Source organism: Natator depressus, chromosome 24 (assembly GCF_965152275.1).
Source record: "Natator depressus isolate rNatDep1 chromosome 24, rNatDep2.hap1, whole genome shotgun sequence".
Classification (NCBI taxonomy): Eukaryota; Metazoa; Chordata; order Testudines; family Cheloniidae; genus Natator; species Natator depressus.
The window spans coordinates 18,406,627-18,424,474 of NC_134257.1; the positions used below are offsets into that span (position 1 = coordinate 18,406,627).

Sequence of the window (17,848 nt, forward strand, 5' to 3'; positions counted from 1 at the left end):
TTATTGATTTTGTTCCGGATGTCCTGGCTTGTTCCACCGTCCTGGCTGATGGTGCTGCCCAAGTATGTGAATGTTTCTACATTGGGGAGAACATAATCCTCTATCTGTACTGGTGATGGTGAGGCAATATTAAAGTTCATGATAGCTGTCTTATTGCGGTTGATTTTCAGTCCAATTTGCTGGTTGAATGAGTTGAGTCGAGTTGTTTTTTCTTGTGTATGGCGTTGGGTATGTGATAGGAGAGCGAGATCATCTGCAAAGTCCAGGTCTTCAAAGGATGAGAAGAGCGTCCATTTAATGCCTCTTGGCCTGTCTTCTGTTGTACGCCGCATCACCCAGTCGATGACCATACTGAAGAGGACTGCAGACATGACACACCCCTGACGTACTCCTGTTTTGACTTCAAAACGGAGCTCACTGTGATCAACACGGCATGTAAAGTTGAAATAGAAGCTTTTGATGACGTTGATTATACGGAAAGGAATTCCATACGCCTACAGACTGAGCCAGAGGCTGGCCCTGTGACGGCTGTCAAAAGCCTTCTCAAAGTCTATGAAATGTATGCAGAGTTGCCATTGCCATGCTAAGCACTGTTCTATTATGTTTCATGGAATGAAGATCTGGTCTGTGCATCCACGCCTTTCCCGAAAACCAGCTTGCTCTTTTCTGAGAACACTATCAGCTGCCTCTGATATACGCTGGGCTATGATCTTACACAATACTTTGCTTGGCACAGAGAAAAGTGTGATACCATGCCAGTTATTACAATCACTGAGTTCCTGTCTTTGGTATCTTCACTACAACTATAGATAGACAGATCCCTGCAGCGCCCAAAAATCCTGTGGGGTTTGCTCATCAAGCGGGTTACGACCAGAACCATTGTAACGTGGAAGTGGGGATAGGGACGTGCTGAATCAGGGACATAGGAGGGTGGCAGATTGAAAGTGCTGGTCGACCTGGCCTGCTCAGGTGTGCTCTATTCCGGTGTGGTGTCGATGGCCTATGAGGGTGACAGCTTGGAGGTGCTGTTTGACCCGGCCTGCTGAGTCCAGGGACATCTAAGGGGTCAGCTTGGGCGTGCTGATTAACCCGGTCCTCTCAGATGGGTTCTGTTAATGTGGGTGTGTTTGTCTGATTCCGGGGCTGGAAGAACCCAGCCCTGGGGAACCTAGGTCCTGGATGATGGCGCCATTGGGAGGGGACTTGCAGCAGGGAGAAGCAGAGCTCTGTATGAGAACACAAGTGACACAAGCAGTACGTGGATAGAATTACAGACCCTCCCCCCACCCCCCAGAAGAGTAACCCGAATAAATGAGCATACCCCAAAGTAACAGGCAAAGCTGGTAACAATAGGTCCCATTCCCTGACCCCCCTTTGGCCAGCTGGGAGCCAGTGCCCCTTGAGAGGAAAGGCTCCCTGAGCCAGCCCGTCCCCTCTACACCAGGTGACACTCAGCCTTGGCGCTGGCCTTGCTCTTGCTGGCGGGGAGGAAGGACTGGCCGGAGACCTCGCTGAAGGCGCCTTCAAAGGCCGACAGCACCGAGCTCCGGAGCTTCTCCCTGAAATCCCGGCCCACGAAGACATAGAGGAGGGGGTTGAGGCAGCTGTTGAGATAGGCCAGGGCTGAGGCCAATGGGATCCCCACTGCCAGGAGCGACTGGAGCTGGGGCGTCACCGCAGTGACCGACACCTCCAGGAAGGAGAAGACGTGGTAGGGGAACCAGCAGAGGAAGAAGGCCGTCACCACGGCCACCATGATCTTGTAGGGCCTGCCAGAGCGGGCCAGCTGGTTCCTCCTCATCTTGGCTGCGATGACCACATAGCAGGCCAGGATGATGGCAAATGGCACCAGAAAGCCAGCCACGAATCGGGTCAGCACCACGGCCCGGTGCCGACTCTCCCTCAGCCCAGCCATCTCCTCCCCCTGGAAGCCATCTGACAGGGCATAGTTATTGTAGCAGTGAGTGACATTCTCCTGAAAAGGGGAGCTCCCGGTGTCCCGGAAAACCACATAGGGGCAGCTGAGAGCAAGAGCTGCCAACCACACAGCCATGGCCACCAGGGAGGCCAGCCGGGGCGAGCGGTGGTTCTGGGCCCAGACCGGCCAGGCCACGGTGACGCAACGGTCAGCGCTGATGGCGGTGAGGAGGAAGACGCTGGCGAACATGTTGAGGAAGGCCACGGCAGTGTTGATCTTGCACAAGGCCCGGCCAAAGGGCCAGTGGAAGCCCAGGGCCACGTAGGCCACGCCGAGGGGGAGGAAGAAGGTGAAGATGAAGTCGGCCACGGCCAGGTTGAGGAACCAGACGGCGTTGACCGTCCTCTTCATCTGAAAGCCGGTGATGAAAATGACCAGCCCATTGCCCGTTACCCCCAACACAAAGGCGATGGAATAGATCGCCATGGAGACCACGTGCATGGTGCCATGCAACCTGGCGCCGGCCTCCAAGCTGGAGTCATCCTCGTAGTCTCCATCATAGTCGTAGGGGGAGGAGGCGTTTTCGGCCATGCTGAAGAAGAAGCTGCAGGAAAGGAGTTATTGGACATAAGGGGAAAGGCCCCGTGCCCCATTCCCCACCCATCCTGAGCCAGCCAGTCCCCACCCTGGGGCTGGATGGGGGCCAGCACCCCCTAGAGGGGAAAGTTTGCATGTCTCATTCCCCACTCACACTGCCCCCCTAAGACGGCAAGACCCCCACTCTGGGCTCGAATTGGGGCCAGTGCTCCCTGGAGGGGAAAAGCCGCATGCCCCATTACCTGCCCCCCTGAGCCAGCCACTCCCCACCCTGGAGCCAGATCTGAGCCAGGGCCCCTGACAGGGGAAAGGCCTCCAGTCCCATGTCCAGCCCTCCTGAGTCAGCCAGTCCCTGCCCTGGGGCCAGATCTGAGCCAGGGCCCCTGACGGGGGAAAAGGCCTCCAGTCCCATGTCCAGCCCTCCTGAGTCAGCCAGGACTCAAAATATTTAGCTGCATGGTACCAAGGAAACTGGGTAATCGCATCCAACTCTCACTTTCCCAGCTCCAGCTGCGTTGCCACATCGCTGTGGTTACTGGCTGGGCTAGGAAAACCCTGAGGTCGTGCAACTTCATTCTGGAGACAGGATGCTGGTCACTCAGCCGGGAACACCACAGATGTGTTGGATGGTCCCCGGTCCAACACACCTCCCCCCCCTTCCACCCCCCCAGCTCAGTCAGACTCTTCCCCGGCTCAGCACGGTAGGGAGAGACCCTGAGATGCCCAGTGCAGACCCGGCTCCTGCCAACTGCGATGGCTTCCCCTGAGCTCTCAGCTCTTCTCTGAGCACAACGGGCCAGGAGGCTGGGATCCAGGACTCCTGGGTTCTCTCCCCAGCTCTGGGAGGGGAGTGGGGGCTACTGGTTACAGCAGGAGGGGGCTGGGAGCCAGGACTTCTATCTATCCATCCCCATACATCCCATCTATCTCTCTGCCTATGTATCTACCAGCTACTACAGTGATGAAGATAGATAGATAGATAGATAGATAGATAGATAGATAGATAGATAGATAGATAGATAGATGGGGTGGATGGGGTAGATAGATAGATAGATAGATAGATAGATAGATAGATAGATAGATAGACGGGGTGGCTGGGGGCAGACAGACGGACGATAGGTTTGCTCATGCTGGCCTGGCAGGTTTGTTACCTTGTTCCTGATTCTCTCCTCTGTTGGCTTCGTGATTCGCTCCCTCTCTCCCTGATGCCCCCGAGTGTCTGCAGTGATCCTGGTGCCGCCGGTGGCTATGGGGAGGTGCCAGGAAATGGGGCGGGAGGTGTGGGGGGGTGCTGGACGTGGTGCTTCCCCCCAGCCCTGGTCTCTGTCCTGGCACCAGGCTGCCCTCTGCTCTGGGCTTCTCTGTGCAGCGGGGGGAGTGCGGGGGTTGTGGGGGCATTGTGGGGGTCTGTGTGTTGGGGGGATGGGGGGCTGTGTTTGGAGGGGTTGAGGAAGTATGGAGGTTGTGTTTGGGGGTTCTGGGGAGCTGTGGGGGTGGGGGCCTGTGTTGGGGTGCTGGGGGGAGACTGTGGGGCATTGTTGGGGGCTGTTGGAGGGATTGGGGGACTGTATTTGGGGAGAAATTGGAGAGTTGGGGGTATTAAAGGGGCTGTGTTTGTGGGGGGCTCTGGGAAGCTGAGAGGGGTGGAGACCTGTGTTGGGGTGCTGTGGGGTGTTGTTGGGGGTCGGTGTTTGGGATGATTGGGGGCTGTGGGGGGCTGGGGGCATTACAAGGGCTGTGTTTGTGGGGGGTTCTGGGGAGCTGTGGGGGCCTGTGTTGGGGGTGCTGTGAGGAGGACTGTGGGGCATTGTTGGGGGGCTGTGTGTTGGAGGCTGTTGGGGGGCATTCGGGGGCTGTGTTGGGGGGAATTGGGGGGCTCGGAGGAATTAAGTGGGCTTTGTTTGTGGGGGGTTGTGGGGAGCTGTGGGGGGGGCCTGTATTGGGATGCTGTGGAGGACTGTGTGGCATTGTTGGGGGGCTGTGTTTGGGGGGATTGGGGTCTGTGGGGGGGTTGGGGGCATTATGGGGGATGTGTTTGTGGGGGGTTCTGGGGAGTTCTAGGGTGGGGGCCTGTATTGAGGTGCTGTGAGGAGGACTGTGGGGCATTGTTGGGGGGCTGTGTGTTGGAGGCTGTTGGGGGGCATTCGGGGGCTGTGTTGGGGGGAATTGGGGGGCTCGGAGGAATTAAGTGGGCTTTGTTTGTGGGGGGTTGTGGGGAGCTGTGGGGGGGGGCCTGTATTGGGATGCTGTGGAGGACTGTGTGGCATTGTTGGGGGGCTGTGTTTGGGGGGATTGGGGTCTGTGGGGGGGTTGGGGGCATTATGGGGGATGTGTTTGTGGGGGGTTCTGGGGAGTTCTAGGGTGGGGGCCTGTATTGAGGTGCTGTGAGGAGGACTGTGGGGTGTTGTTGGGGACCTGTGTTGGGCGGTTGTTGGGTGGGGGAACTAGGGGGAGGGGGGCTCTGTTTGGGGGAGGGGCTGCTGAGCCAGCCTCCATGAGGGGAGTGGGGTCCGTGTCTCCGTCGGTCTGTCAGTCATCCGTCCCCCCACCACCAGTGCTCGTTCCCACAGAGACAATTAGATCCAGACTTTTACATCCCCCCCCGCCCCCCCGGCGCAGGGTCTGATATTTCCCCGTTAAATGACTCAGCCCTTCCCAAACAAGGGCCATGGCAATTCCCCCTCCCCAGCCCTGCCGGTGCCCCTCACTCCCGACCCGCAGCCCCTGCCAGCCCAGCTCTGGCGTGGGGGTGGTGCCTAGTGGGCTTGGCCGGGGCTTTGTGGGGGGGGGATCAGGACTCCTGGCTTTACGCCAGCCTGTGCGCCGAACCTGGAGGTGGAGTAACCCAACAAACTCAGCACACAGCGGTGGGTGCCCTCAGACCACATCCTCGCACCGACGGGTCACAGGGGCCGGGCCCATCCGCGGCTCTGGATCTACCCGTGGAAACACAAACAGTCGTTAGCCAAACCCCAACCCCAGGGAAACAAACCCAGTTAAAAACCTCTTGACAAAGCGAAATTCCCGGCTGCCCGGTGGGCAGAGAGAGAAACACCAAAAGCCCCCGGCCGGGCCAGCGCCGGACCCGCCCGGGTCGGCCCGACGCTGGCCGAGGAATTTCCCACGGGGCAAGGGAGGTGGGACGCCCTGGGGCGACGCCGCCGGGCTCCTGCCTCCGGTTCTGGGGCCCACGGCTCACGAAGGACGTTGGCCGGTTGGGGAGGGCTCAGAGAAGGGCCGGGAGGACAACGAAAGGGTTAGGAGACCTGCCTTAGAGCGAGAGGCTCCAGGGCTTTAGCTCCGTGGTTCTCACCCTTTTTCATCTGCGGGCCCCTAAAAACCTTCACGTGCAGGCGCAGACCCCTGGGGAAATCTTAGCCAGCGCCTGTGGGCCCCCGGGTCTCCACTGACCCACAAGTTGGCGAAGGGGTGAGTTGAGCCTGTCTGTCCGTACTGACCCGGGGAGCAAATAATCAGGCAGGAAACAAGGCGACACTTGTGACCCAAGGGGGGGAAGAACCGGGGGGCAGTGGGAGGGCTGCCCAAGGGGCCTGGTGGCGTCTCGGCCCCCAGAAATTTTTCAGTCAGGCTGGTTCAGTCGATGGGGACGGAAGAAAAGTCGTGGGGCGGGGGGGGCGGGGGTCACATCACAAATGTGGGGGGGGGGTGCGTGCACGTGTGTGTGTGTGTGTGTGTGACCCTGCTGTCCCCTGATGGAGGGGACGGGCCCTGCTCTGTGTGTGTGTGTGTGTGTGTGTGTGTGTGTGTCTGCGCCCCCTGCTGGCGGGGACAGGCCCTGCTCTGTGTGTGTGTATGTGTGTGTGCGTGTGTGTGTGTCCCTGCTGCCCCCTGCTGGCGGGGACAGGCCCTGCTGTGTGTGTGTGTGTGTGTGTGTGTGTGTGTGTCTCTGCGCCCCCTGCTGGCAGGGACAGGCCCTGCTGTGTGTGTGTGTGTGTGAGTGTGTGTCCCTGCGCCGCCTGCTGGCAGGGACAGGCCCTGCTGTGTGTGTGTGTGTGTGTGTGTGTGTGTCTGCGCCCCCTGCTGGCAGGGACAGGCCCTGCTGTGTGTGTGTGTGTGTGTGTGTGTGTGTGTGTGTGTGTCTGCGCCCCCTGCTGGCGGGGACAGGCCCTGCTGTGTGTGTGTGTGTGTGTGTGTGTGTGTGTGTGTGTCTGCGCCCCCTGCTGGCGGGGACAGGCCCTGCTGTGTGTGTGTGTGTGTGTGTGTGTGTGTGTGTGTGTGCGTGTCTCTCTGCGCCCCCTGCTGGCAGGGACAGGCCCTGCTCTGTGTGTTGCTTTGTGTCCATGTCTGGTTCTGTGTGTTGCTGTGTACGGTACGTATCTGTCACTATAGATCTATATCAGGCGTATTCTGTGCGTGTTGCTACGCACTGTGTGTGTGTGTGTTCTCTTTGGGTGTGTCAGAGTGTCTCTGTCCAGCCCCATCGCTCCCCTACCCCCCAGCTCCTCAGAATCCCCCCAGGGGCCCTCCAGTCGCTCGCCGGGCCACAGGCCGAAGCCGGCTGCCACCCACCGGCCCCTGAGCTACGGCCGCCCGCCCGTCCCAGCCACGGGGGAGTGGCCGTGCTTAGCGCCGGGGCTGGGTGACACATGGCCCAGCGCAGCCAGCGCGGCTGCGGCAGGAAGGGGCCGTGGGAGGATGTGGCTGACTCTGGCCCCCATTGTGGCTGGGATCAAGGAAGTGTGTGGGGGGTGGGGAATCGCCAGGGGGTGCTTGGGAAGGATTCAACTCCAGCGCCATGATCCAGTCAGCACAGAGACGGACCACAGAGTCTACACCCCTTCCTGCCGCGCTGACCCCCCCAGCTCTAACCACTAGACCCCATTCCCCTCCCAGAGCCGGGGGGGAGAACCCAGAAGTCCTGGCTTCCAGCCCCCCTTGCTCTAACCACTAGACCCCACTCCCTAGACCCCACTAGCCCCCCTGCTCTGACCCTGTCAAGGCTGAATCCCCACTCTGGCACTTCAAGTGCAGAAGTGGGGGCCTGAAAGGATTTTAAAAGTTAATACTGGCCACTCCAGGCTTATATTAAACTTTCAAGGTTCCAGCTTTTCTCTGATCTTGGCTTGGTAAACGCTGCCACCTCGAAATGCAAAAACCCCCTTGGACCCAGGCAGGCGCACTTGGGAATTCCTCCCTGGGGGGTACCCTCAAGCCCTTACACCCCCCTTCCCGGGAAGAGCTGAGAAAGAAAACAAAGGAAATTAGCTGTTGCCACCAGCTAATCAAACAACACACAGAAACCTCTTCGGACACAACGATCCAAATCTTGTTCTTAAAAAAGGTAAATTTTATTAAAACCCAAAAGAAAGAAAATACATCTGGAGTTGAGGCTTTTGCTAGATTTTAAAAGAGCCATTCCAAAAACCAAGCACCCAAACGAGCTTTCTTGTGGGTTCAGCGTAAAGGTTACAAGCCAACAAAAGCATCTGGGGTTTAGCACAGAGGAGTCCACGAGCCAAAATAAAGAAATAAACCTGATCACGTCTCTTTAAACATTCCCTGTCCTAGTGATTCCTTCCAGGTATGGGAAATAATTGTTCAGACCTGGTTCACACCTCACCCAGCTTTCCTGCCTCTCCCAGGGCTGCTCCCTGTCCCTGCAGCCCAGAGAACAACAGACAAAGGGAAAGTTTCTTTCCCCATTTTAAAAAGTTCTCGCCTTCCCATTGGCTCTTTTGGCCAGGTGCCCACTTTCTTTTCTTGGCCTCGGGGACTCTTTAACCCTTTACAGGTAAAGGAAGCGGAGAACAGCTACCAAGAGGGATTTTATAGCTAAATGGCTGGCTGGGTGTCCATCAGAGGGAGCTACCCCCCCACCCCCTTCATTTATCACAGTCCCCTAGACACCACTCCACTCCCAGGACCAGGGAGAGAACCCAGGAGTCCTGGCTCCCAGCTCCCCCCTGCCCCAGGTTGCAATACATCAGCCCCAGCTGGATTTAGTCCGATCAGCACACGCTGCGCGGGGGTCTGGGCCTGGGTATGGATGAGCGGACAAGGTGCAATGCACAATTTCGTCAGCAGGTGGCAGCTGAATCATTCCAGAACATACAGGCGACTTCTGGGTTCTCTCCCCAGCTCTGGGAGGGGAGTGGGGTGGAGTGGTTAGAGCAGGGGGCTGGGCACCAGGACTCCTGGGTTCTATCCCCAGCTCTGGGAGGGGAGTGGGGTCGAGTGGTTAGACTGAGGGGCTGAGCACCAGGACCCATAGAATCAGAGAACTGGAGGGGACCTGGAGGAGTCATCTACTCCAGTCCCCTGCACCTCAAGGCAGGACTAAGTATTATCTAGACCAGGGGTGGGCAAACTACGGCCCGGGAGCCACACCTGGCCCTTCAGACATTTTAATCCGCCCTCGAGCTCCCGCTGGGTACCAAGGTCCAGGGATTTCCCCGCTCCGGCGCTCCAGCTGGGGAGCGGGGTCAGCTGCGCGTACCGTGGCTCCGTGCAGCATGTCCTCCCTCTGGCTCCTACATGAAGGGGCAGCCAGGGGGCTCCGCACGCTGCCCCCACCCCAAATGCTGCCTCTGCATCTCCTATTGGCTGGGAATTGTGGCCAATGGGAACTGCAGGGGCAGCGCCTGCAGGCAGCGCGCAGAGTTGCCTGGCCACACCTCTGCATAGGATCCTGAGGGGGGACATGCCTCTGCTTCAGGGAGCTGCTTGAGGTAAGCACCACCTGGAGCCTGCACCCCCGACCCCCTCCTGCACCCCAACCCCCTGCCCCAGCCCTGATCCCTCTCCCACCCTCCAAATCCCTTGGTCCCAGCCCGGAGCACCCTCCTGCACCCCCCCAGCCCCACCCAGAGCCCGCACCCCCAGCTGGAGCCACACCCGCCTTGCACCCAGACCTCCTGCCCCACCCCAGAGCCTCCTCCTACACCCTGAACTCCTCATTTCTGGCCCTACCCCAGAGCCGGCACCCCCAACCGGAGCCCTCACCCCCTCCCACACCCCAACCCCCAATTTCGTGAGCATTCATGGCCCACCATAAAATTTCTATACCCAGATGTGGCCCTCGGGTCAAAAAGTTTGCCCAGCCCTGATCTAGACCATCCCTGGGTTCTTTCCCCGGCTCTGGGAGGGGAAGGCAGTGCAGTGGTTAGAGCAGGGTGGGAGGGGGCTGGCACATCCCTCCGGCTCCTGCTTTGCCTCAGTGACAGGAGGGCGGCCCCGGGGGACGGGTGTTGCCTGGGGTGGAGGTTCCCAGGCAGCTGGAGAGGAAATGTCAGCGCCCTGAGCCATGGGCTGATTATGGCTGAGCACAGACTGTTTGGGAGAAGGCTATCCTGCTGCCATGGCAACGGGGGCCCCGCCAGCCTCTGACCACTAGATCCCGCTGCCCTCCCTGAGCTGGGGAGAGAACCCAGGCGTCCTGGCTCCCAGACCCCCACCCCCTCTAACCACTAGATCCCGCTGTCCTCCCTGAGCCAGGGAGAGAACCCAGGTGTCCTGGCTCCCAGACCCCCACCCCCTCTAACCACTAGATCCCGCTGTCCTCCCTGAGCCAGGGAGAGAACCCAGGTGTCCTGGCTCCCAGACCCCCACCCCCTCTAACTACTAGATCTCACTGCCCTCCCTAAGCCGGGGAGAGAACCCAGGAGTCCCAGCTCCCAGCAGCCTCCTGCTCTAACCACTAGACCCCCTCCCGTCCTGAGTCATGGTGCCATTCCCTTGTTTCCCCGATTGCCCAATGTCCAGTCTGGGCTGGGGAGTGCCTAACTGAGATAAGGGCTGAGTCAGCCCCTTGTGCAGAGCACATGCTGGGAATGCTTCTCCCTGGGCCGTGCCCCGTCCCAGTATGTGCCAGGGAGGCTGCCATAGCAGGATGCGTACATGTGGGGGGAGCCTCTGGGATCCCGGGCCAACCTGCAGCTCCCCCCCGCCCCATCTCTGGGACTGGGACACCTACCTCCTCGAGAAGGTGCAGTCTCCCCTGTATCCAGCCTCCAGTGGCAGGGAGTCCCACGGGGTAACAGTGTGGGAGCTCAGTGGGGCAATGCCTGGCACAATGGGGTCTGGTTAACACTGCTAATCCCAGTGGCAGGGAGTCCTATGGGTTAACCCCAGTCGCCAGGAGTCTCTCAGGTTAAACCAGCTGATGCCCAGTGGCAGGGAGTCCCACGGGTTAAGCCCACTAATCCCCAGTGGCAGGGAGTCTCCTATACCCCTGTTTTGCCACGAGTCCCGTTCCCTGGTTTGCCATGCTCACCAATCTGTCCATTGCTTCACAGCTCTGGTCCCCGGGCCGGACCAGGGTGGGGTGCATGAGGTCAAAGCTGATGGGATCAGCAAAGCCAGGAACTCCCCGTTCACACCCCTGCAGGCTGCAGACTCAGGGATCCTGGAAGCGGGAGTCAGAGGGCACCGGAGTGGCGGGGGTGTTAGTGGAGCTGGGGTTATGGAGGGACTCGGGCAGCCAAGTCAAGGAGCTCTGCGGGGACAGGGTCAGCGAGATCAAGGGGGTAGAGGTGGGTCTGGGGATCTGAGGTTAGGGAGCAGCTGGAGGTTACGAGGTTGGGGACTGGGGTGTGGGACGGACTGGGAAGGAGTTGGGGGCGGGGAGGCCAGCAGCTGGGGGTCTCCAGCACAGAGATCCAGTCCCTTGGCTGGTGGGGGGTGGGGGACAACAACCTCCCTGGACTGTCGGGTGGTGGAGCCGCAGGTGCTCAGATGGGTTACACTGGCACTTATTGGGGCACATTCCCTCTGCAAGGCAAAGCAGAGGGCAGGACGCCTGGGTCCTCTCCCTGGCCCTGCCACATGTCCTGTGCCCTCTGGAAAGGGGGCAGGATCATCCGGCTGCCTTTGGACAGGGCCAGGAGCCTGGAGCAGAGAGATTCATGGCTGAGGAGCGGGGATTACACCAGCCGGACGCTTGGGTCCCAGCTCAGGGCAGAGGTCTTGTAGCTCAGACACATGCCCCCCCTCACCGTGCTTCCCTCATCCCAGCATGGGTGTGGAGGGGGCTGAGTCCCTGTGGTCCATCCAGGGGGTGGGTTAGTGTCCATATGGGGGGGGGGGCTGGGGCTGAGACCCGGCAGACTCCATTCACACATGAGGCCACTGAACCCCCTACCCCAGAGCCAGCCAGTCTTTCCCTCCCCGCCCCCAAGGGAAAGGCCCCCTATCCCGGTCCCCATTCCCCTTGCGGGGGGAGATGGGAGAGGAAATGAGCAATCCAGCCCTGCCACCCAGGTGTGTGGAGGGGGGTTGTCCAAGGGGCTTGGCACAACCTAGAACCATGCCAGGAATGTGGCGCACGGTAACCACAGGGCTGCACCTGAATTCCCGGAACCCCAAACCCCACCCCTATCGCTAGCCCCGGCTCCCAGCCCCCCACTCTGGCAGGGATTGGGGGGGGGCTGCGAGATACACGGCCCAGCCCCTGCCCTCCCACACCCACACATCTGCCTCCTTGAAAACTTCCCCAGTGGGAGGGCAGCGGGGAGGGTGTCGGCACCTGGGGGAGAGGGGGGCAGCTCAGCAGAGTGGGGTGGGGGGATCTGTGGGGCAGGGGCTGGCAAAGCGCAGAGGGAGGGGCGGGGGTTGTGGGGGGGGGCTGGGCTGGAGTTCATGGAAAAGTGCATGATGGGGGGGGGCACTTTATTGCTCAAGTCCCCTCTATTTATTTTGTTGCCACCCTGACAACGGGCTCGTCCGGGGCAGAATAAGGGAGGGTCCCACCGTCAGCTCCAGGGCTGGGCTGGCAGGGGGCTGCGGGTCGGGAGTGAGGGGCACCGGCAGGGCTGGGAAGGGGGGAGCCCAGGGCTGGGCTGGCAGGGGGCTGCGGGTCGGGAGTGAGGGGCGCCGGCAGGGCTGGGGGGGGTTGGGGGGAAGCCCCAGGCTGGGCTGGCAGGGGGCTGCGGGTCGGGAGTGAGAGGCAGAGCTGTGGGGGGGGAGGTCCCCCTGGTGCTCTCTCTGCTGCTCTGCCCCCCACCCACGTCCTGGCCAGTTAACATCCAGCGCCCCCCCACCCCACTGACCAGCAGGACCCACCTGCGAGGCGAGGGGCGGTGGGGGGGGGCGGTTACTCACTGGGCTGCCCCAACCCGCTGACGTTCCCAGCCCCATCAGCACAGACCCCGGAATCTCCCCCCCCCGCCCCCTTGCCCTGCCCCTCACTCCCGACCCGCAGCCCCCCCCGCAGAACACGGGACCCGGCCCGCATGGAGAGCTCGGGGCATAGCCAGTCAGTGCCCAGCCTGCGGGGGCGGGGGGGAAGGAAGCGTGGCTGGGGGGAGGGGCGCAGCTGGGAAGAGGAGGGGGGGTGAGACTCAAGTGGGGGGAGGCTGGGTCGCCCCGCCTGACGCAGGCACAGCGTGTGTGTGTCCCCCCCCACACACACACACACCCGCTCCAGGCAGTTCAAAAGCTCCCCCCAGCCGCAGGAAGGGAGCCAGAACCGACAGCACCAGCGGGGAGAGCAGCCGGCATCAGGTGAGCAGCCGGGGCCAGTGGTTAGAGCAGGGCGAGCCGGGACTCCTGGGTTCTCTCCCCCAGCTCTGGGAGGGGAATGGGGTCTGGTGGGCCACAGCAGTGGGGGTGAGAGCCAGGACTCCTGGGTTCTCTCACTGGTTCTGGAGGAGGAATGGGGTCTGGTGGGTCACAGCGAGCGGGGGGTGGGGCTGGGAGCCAGGACTCCAGGGTTCCCTGCCTGGCGCTGACAGGAGGAGTGTCGTGCTCTGTGTGGGTCATTTATTTATTCAAACGGACCTTTTCGGGTGCCAGTTGCCGTCATCCCAACAACGCCTCCTTCCCAGCCCGGTTTAATCATCTTTGTGGCCCTGCCACAGAGCTCCTGTCAATTTGGAGAGCCCCAGGCGGTGAATCCCCCCATTGCTGAGACCTGGGGGGGTCCAGTCCACACGCACCCAACCGCATCTCACCCCATGCCCGTCCCTTGCAGAGATGGACCCCAGAAAAGCACCTAAATACCTCATCTCTGCCGGGCGCCGCATCCTCACCATCGCCTTTGCCCTGCTCATCTTGGGGGTCCTGACATGGGCTTATGTCGCTGGGATCCAGCTGGTGGCCGACCAGTATCGGATCATGGCCTTCGGCCTCTATGGAGTCTTCCTCGCCGCCCACCTGGTCATCCAGAGCTTCTTCGCCTCTCTGGAGCACCGGCGGATGAGGAGGGAGTCGTTGGCCTGTAGCTACACCAAGACGGTGGCGTTGACCATCTCGGCCTACCAAGAAGACCCCTCCTATCTCCGGCAGTGCCTGGAGTCGGTGCGGGCCACCCTGTACCCCCCAGAGAAGCTGCGGATCCTCATGGTGATCGACGGCAACAGCCCCGACGACCGCTACATGATGGACATGTTCCAGGAGGTCTTCGCCGGCGAGGACGTGGGCACCTACGTCTGGGAGAACAATTACCACCAGCTGCCCCCGCTGGAGGGCGAGGAGGGGGGTGGCGGCTCCCAGGGGGCAGGAGGGGAGGAGCCTGGGCCCTACACCGAGGTGGAGATGGTGGACCCGGGCCAGCTGGCGGTGGAGGAGTTGATCCGGTCCAGGCGATGCGTCTGCATCATGCAGCGATGGGGCGGGAAGCGGGAGGTGATGTACACGGCCTTCAGGGCGCTGGGCAACTCGGTGGACTATATCCAGGTAGGAGCAACCAGCTGGCTACCCTCCCCCTACCCCACCCCCCGGCACAGCACAGCACCCCCTACTGCCGTTCCGGGCATGAGGTCCTGACCTGCCTGCCAGGGGAGAGGCCTGTCCCCACCCTGTGCAGTACAGGCCCTCTAACACCACCCTGGGGCATCGGGACAGTCCTGACTGCCAGGGGAGATCACCCCTAGTGATGCACTTGGCATAGGGCTCAGCACAGCTCCCCCTGGGGGTCTCCGCAAGTAACACCCCCTCCTCGGCCGCCCCCAGGTGTGCGACTCAGACACCAAGCTGGACCCCAGCGCCACGGTGGAGATGGTGAAGGTGTTGGAGGCCAACAAGCGCTACGGAGCCGTGGGGGGCGACGTGCGGATCCTGAACGTCTCCGACTCCTTCATCAGCTTCATGAGCAGCCTGCGCTACTGGATGGCCTTCAACGTGGAGCGCGCCTGCCAGTCCTACTTCGACTGCGTCTCCTGCATCAGCGGGCCCCTGGGTGAGCCTGCCAGGACGCCTGGGTTCTCCCACGCTCTGGGAAGGGAGTGGGGGCTAGTGGTTAGAGCAGGGGGGGCTGAGCAGGGGGGCTGGGAGCCAGGACTCCTGGGTTCTCTCCCCAGCTCTGGGAGGGGAGTGGGGTCTAGTGGCTAGAGCAGGGGGGCTGGGTGTCAGGACTCCTGGGGTCTCCCCGTCTCTGGGAGGGGAGTGGGGTCTGTTGGCTAGAGCAGGGGGGCTGGGTGTTAGGACTCCTGGGGTCACCCCGTCTCTGGGAGGGGAGTGGGTCCAGTGGCTAGAGCAGGGGGGCTGGGTGTCAGGACTCCTGGGGTCTCCCCGTCTCTGGGAGGGGAGTGGGGTCCAGTGGCTAGAGCAGGGGGGCTGGGTGTCAGGACTCCTGGGTCTCTCCCTGGCTCTGGGAGGGGAGTGGGGTCCAGTGGCTAGAGCAGGGGGCTCTATCCCGGCTCGAGGAGGGGCCGGGAAGGGAGCGCTGGGAATTCCGGCTTTGCTGACCCTGCGCTGCCTGCTGCCCCCTGCAGGCCTGTACCGGAACGACCTCCTGCAGCAGTTCCTGGAGTCCTGGTACCACCAGAAATTCCTGGGCACCCACTGCACCTTCGGCGACGACCGGCACCTCACCAACCGCATGCTGAGCATGGGCTACGCCACCAAGTGAGTGCACGGCCCAGCTGGGCCCGGCCCTCCTGGGGGCTGGGGGCCCGGACTCCTGGGTTCTCTCCCCGGCTCTGGGAGGGGAGCGGGGGCTAGTGGTTAGAGCGGGGGGAATGGGCGCCAGGACTCCTGGGTTCTCTCCCTGGCTCTGGGAGGGGAGCGGGGGCTAGCGGTTAGAGCAGGAGGGGTTGGGAGCCAGGACTCCTGGGTTCTCTCCCCGGCTCTGGGAAGGGAGTGGGGGCTAGCGGTTAGAGCAGGGGGGGTTGGGAGCCAGGATTCCTGGGTTCTCTCCCCAGCTCTGGGAGGGGAGCGGGGGCTAGTGGTTAGAGCAGGGCGATAGGAGCCAGGACACCTGGGTTCTATTTCCGGCTCTGGGAGGGGAGTGGGGCTAGCGGGCAGAGCAGGGGGACTGGGAGTCAGGACTCCTGGGTTCCAACCCCAGCTCTGCATTAGCTAAGCCCCCCGCCTGCCCCCCTCCAGGTACACGGCCCGCTCCCGCTGCTACTCAGAGACCCCCGCCCAGTTCCTGCGCTGGCTGGCCCAGCAGACCCGCTGGACCAAGTCCTACTTCCGCGAGTGGCTCTACAACGCCCTCTGGTGGCACCGGCACCACCTGTGGATGACCTACGAGGCCGTGGTGGCCGGCGTCTTCCCCTTCTTCGTGACGGCCACCGTCCTGCGCCTCTTCTATGGCGGCAGCCTGTGGGACGTGCTGTGGGTCCTGCTCTGCGTCCAGCTGGTGGCCTGCATCAAGGCGCTCTACGCCTGCTGGCTGCGGGGCAGCCCCCGCATGCTCTTCATGAGCCTCTACGCCCTGCTCTACATGGGCGGCCTCCTGCCGGCCAAGTACTTCGCCATCGTCACCATGAACAAGAGCAGCTGGGGCACCTCCGGGAGGAAGAAGATGGTGGGCAACTTGATGCCCCTGCTGCCCGTCTCCATCTGGGGGCTCCTGCTGCTGGCGGGGCTGGGCTACACCATCTACCAAGAGGCCCTGGCCAAATGGACCAGCCTGGTCAAGCAGGCCGAGCTGAGATACCTGGTCATCGGGGTGGGCGTCTACCTGGGCTACTGGGCTGGCATGGTGCTGCTGTACTGGGTGTGGATCCGGCGGTGCTGCCGGAAGCGGGCCGGTCACTACACAGTCCAGGTGTGAGGCCCGGACGCCAGGGTTCCTTGTTATCCTCTTCCTACCTCACCCCCCCGGCCTGGCTGTGGGGAAGCTGGAAGGCCGGATTAGAACAGGGAAGTGATGGCTACTGGGGAGAGAAGGGAGCGAGGGTGCCAGGACTCCTGGGTTCCATCCCCTGCTCTGGGAGGGGAGTGGGGACTAGTGGTTAGAGCATGGGGGTTGTGGGAGCCAGGACTCCTGGGTTCTCTCCCCAGCTCTGAAAGGGAAGTAAGGTCTAGTGTCTGGAGCAGGGGGCTTGGAGCCCCGACTCCTGGATTCTATCCCTGACTCTCACAGGGGAATGGGGTCTGGTGCAGATGGATTACAGTAGACGAGAAGCTGGCTATGAGTCAGCAGTGTGGCCTTGTTGCCAAGAAGGCCAACGGCATTTTGGGCTGCATTAGTAGGATCGTTGCCAGCAGATCGAGGGAAGTGATTATTCCCCTCTATTCGACATTGGTGAGGCCACATCTGGAGTACTGGGTCCAGTTTTGGGCCCCCCAATACAGAAGGGATGTGGACAAATTGGAGAGAGTCCAGCGGAGGGCAATGAAAATGATTAGGGGGCTGGGGCAGATGCTTTATGAGGGGAGGCTGAGGGAACTGGGATTGTTTAATCTGCAGAAGAGAAGAGTGAGGGGGGATTTGATATCAGCCTTCAACTACCTGAGGGGGGGTTCCAAAGAGGATGGGGCTCGGCTGATCTCAGTGGTGGCAGATGACAGAACGAGGAGCAATGGTCTCAAGTTGCAGTGGGGAGGTCTAGGTTGGCTATTAGGAAACACGATTTCAGGAGGAGGGTGGTGAAGCACTGGAATGAGTTCCCTAGGGAGGTGGGGGAATCTCCATCCTTAGAGGTTTTTAAGGTCAGGCTTGACAAAGCCCTGGCTGGGATGATTTAGTTGGGGCTGGTCCTGCTTTGAGCAGGGGGTTGGACTAGATACCTCCTGAGGTCCCTTCCAACCCTGATATTCTGATTCTATGAGTCTCAAACAGGGGGTCATGACCCCTCAGCGGGTCACAGGTTATTATGTGGGGTTCACGAGCTGTCAGCCTCCACCCCAAACCCTGCTTCGCCGCCAGCCTTTGTAATAATGTTGAATATAAAAAATGTATTTTTAATTTATAAGGGGGGAGGAGGTCACTCTCCGAGGCTTCCTGTGTGAAAGGGGTCACCAATACAAAATTCTGAGAACCACTTGTCTAGTGGTTAGAGCAGGGAGGCTGGGAGTCAGGACTCCTGGGTTCTCTCATCACTGAGGCCATGTCTACACTGCAGGGACTACAGTGGCATAGCTCGAGTGCCGGAACCAGCCTCACCCCGTAGCATAGACGCAGCCGACAACAGCACGGGGTGG

General features: G+C 61.2%; 2 protein-coding genes across 2 annotated transcripts; one reads left to right on the forward strand and one right to left on the reverse strand.

The window, feature by feature from the left end:
* Positions 1–1,435: 1,435 nt before the first annotated feature.
* On the reverse strand, positions 1,436–2,509 carry LOC141977272 (chemerin-like receptor 1). Its single transcript, XM_074938660.1, has one exon. It carries the CDS (start codon positions 2,507–2,509, stop codon positions 1,436–1,438), a length of 1,074 nt encoding a protein of 357 aa, XP_074794761.1.
* Positions 2,510–12,937: 10,428 nt separating this feature from the next.
* On the forward strand, positions 12,938–17,017 carry LOC141977133 (hyaluronan synthase 1-like). The gene is made up of 5 exons (XM_074938459.1): positions 12,938–12,976; positions 13,446–14,149; positions 14,426–14,651; positions 15,187–15,319; positions 15,800–17,017. The coding sequence occupies exons 2-5, from the start codon at positions 13,448–13,450 to the stop codon at positions 16,473–16,475; spliced, it is 1,737 nt and encodes a 578-aa protein (XP_074794560.1). The 5' UTR covers positions 12,938–12,976; positions 13,446–13,447; the 3' UTR covers positions 16,476–17,017.
* Positions 17,018–17,848: the final 831 nt, after the last annotated feature.

Coding starts and splice junctions, on each gene's coding strand:
- LOC141977272 (XM_074938660.1), bottom strand. CDS start 2,509: ATGGCCGAAAACGCCTCCTCCCCCTACGACTATGATGGAGACTACGAG.
- LOC141977133 (XM_074938459.1), top strand. CDS start 13,448: ATGGACCCCAGAAAAGCACCTAAATACCTCATCTCTGCCGGGCGCCGC. Junction 14,150..14,425: donor ACTCGGTGGACTATATCCAG/GTAGGAGCAACC, acceptor GGCCGCCCCCAG/GTGTGCGACTCAGACACCAA. Junction 14,652..15,186: donor CTGCATCAGCGGGCCCCTGG/GTGAGCCTGCCA, acceptor TGCCCCCTGCAG/GCCTGTACCGGAACGACCTC.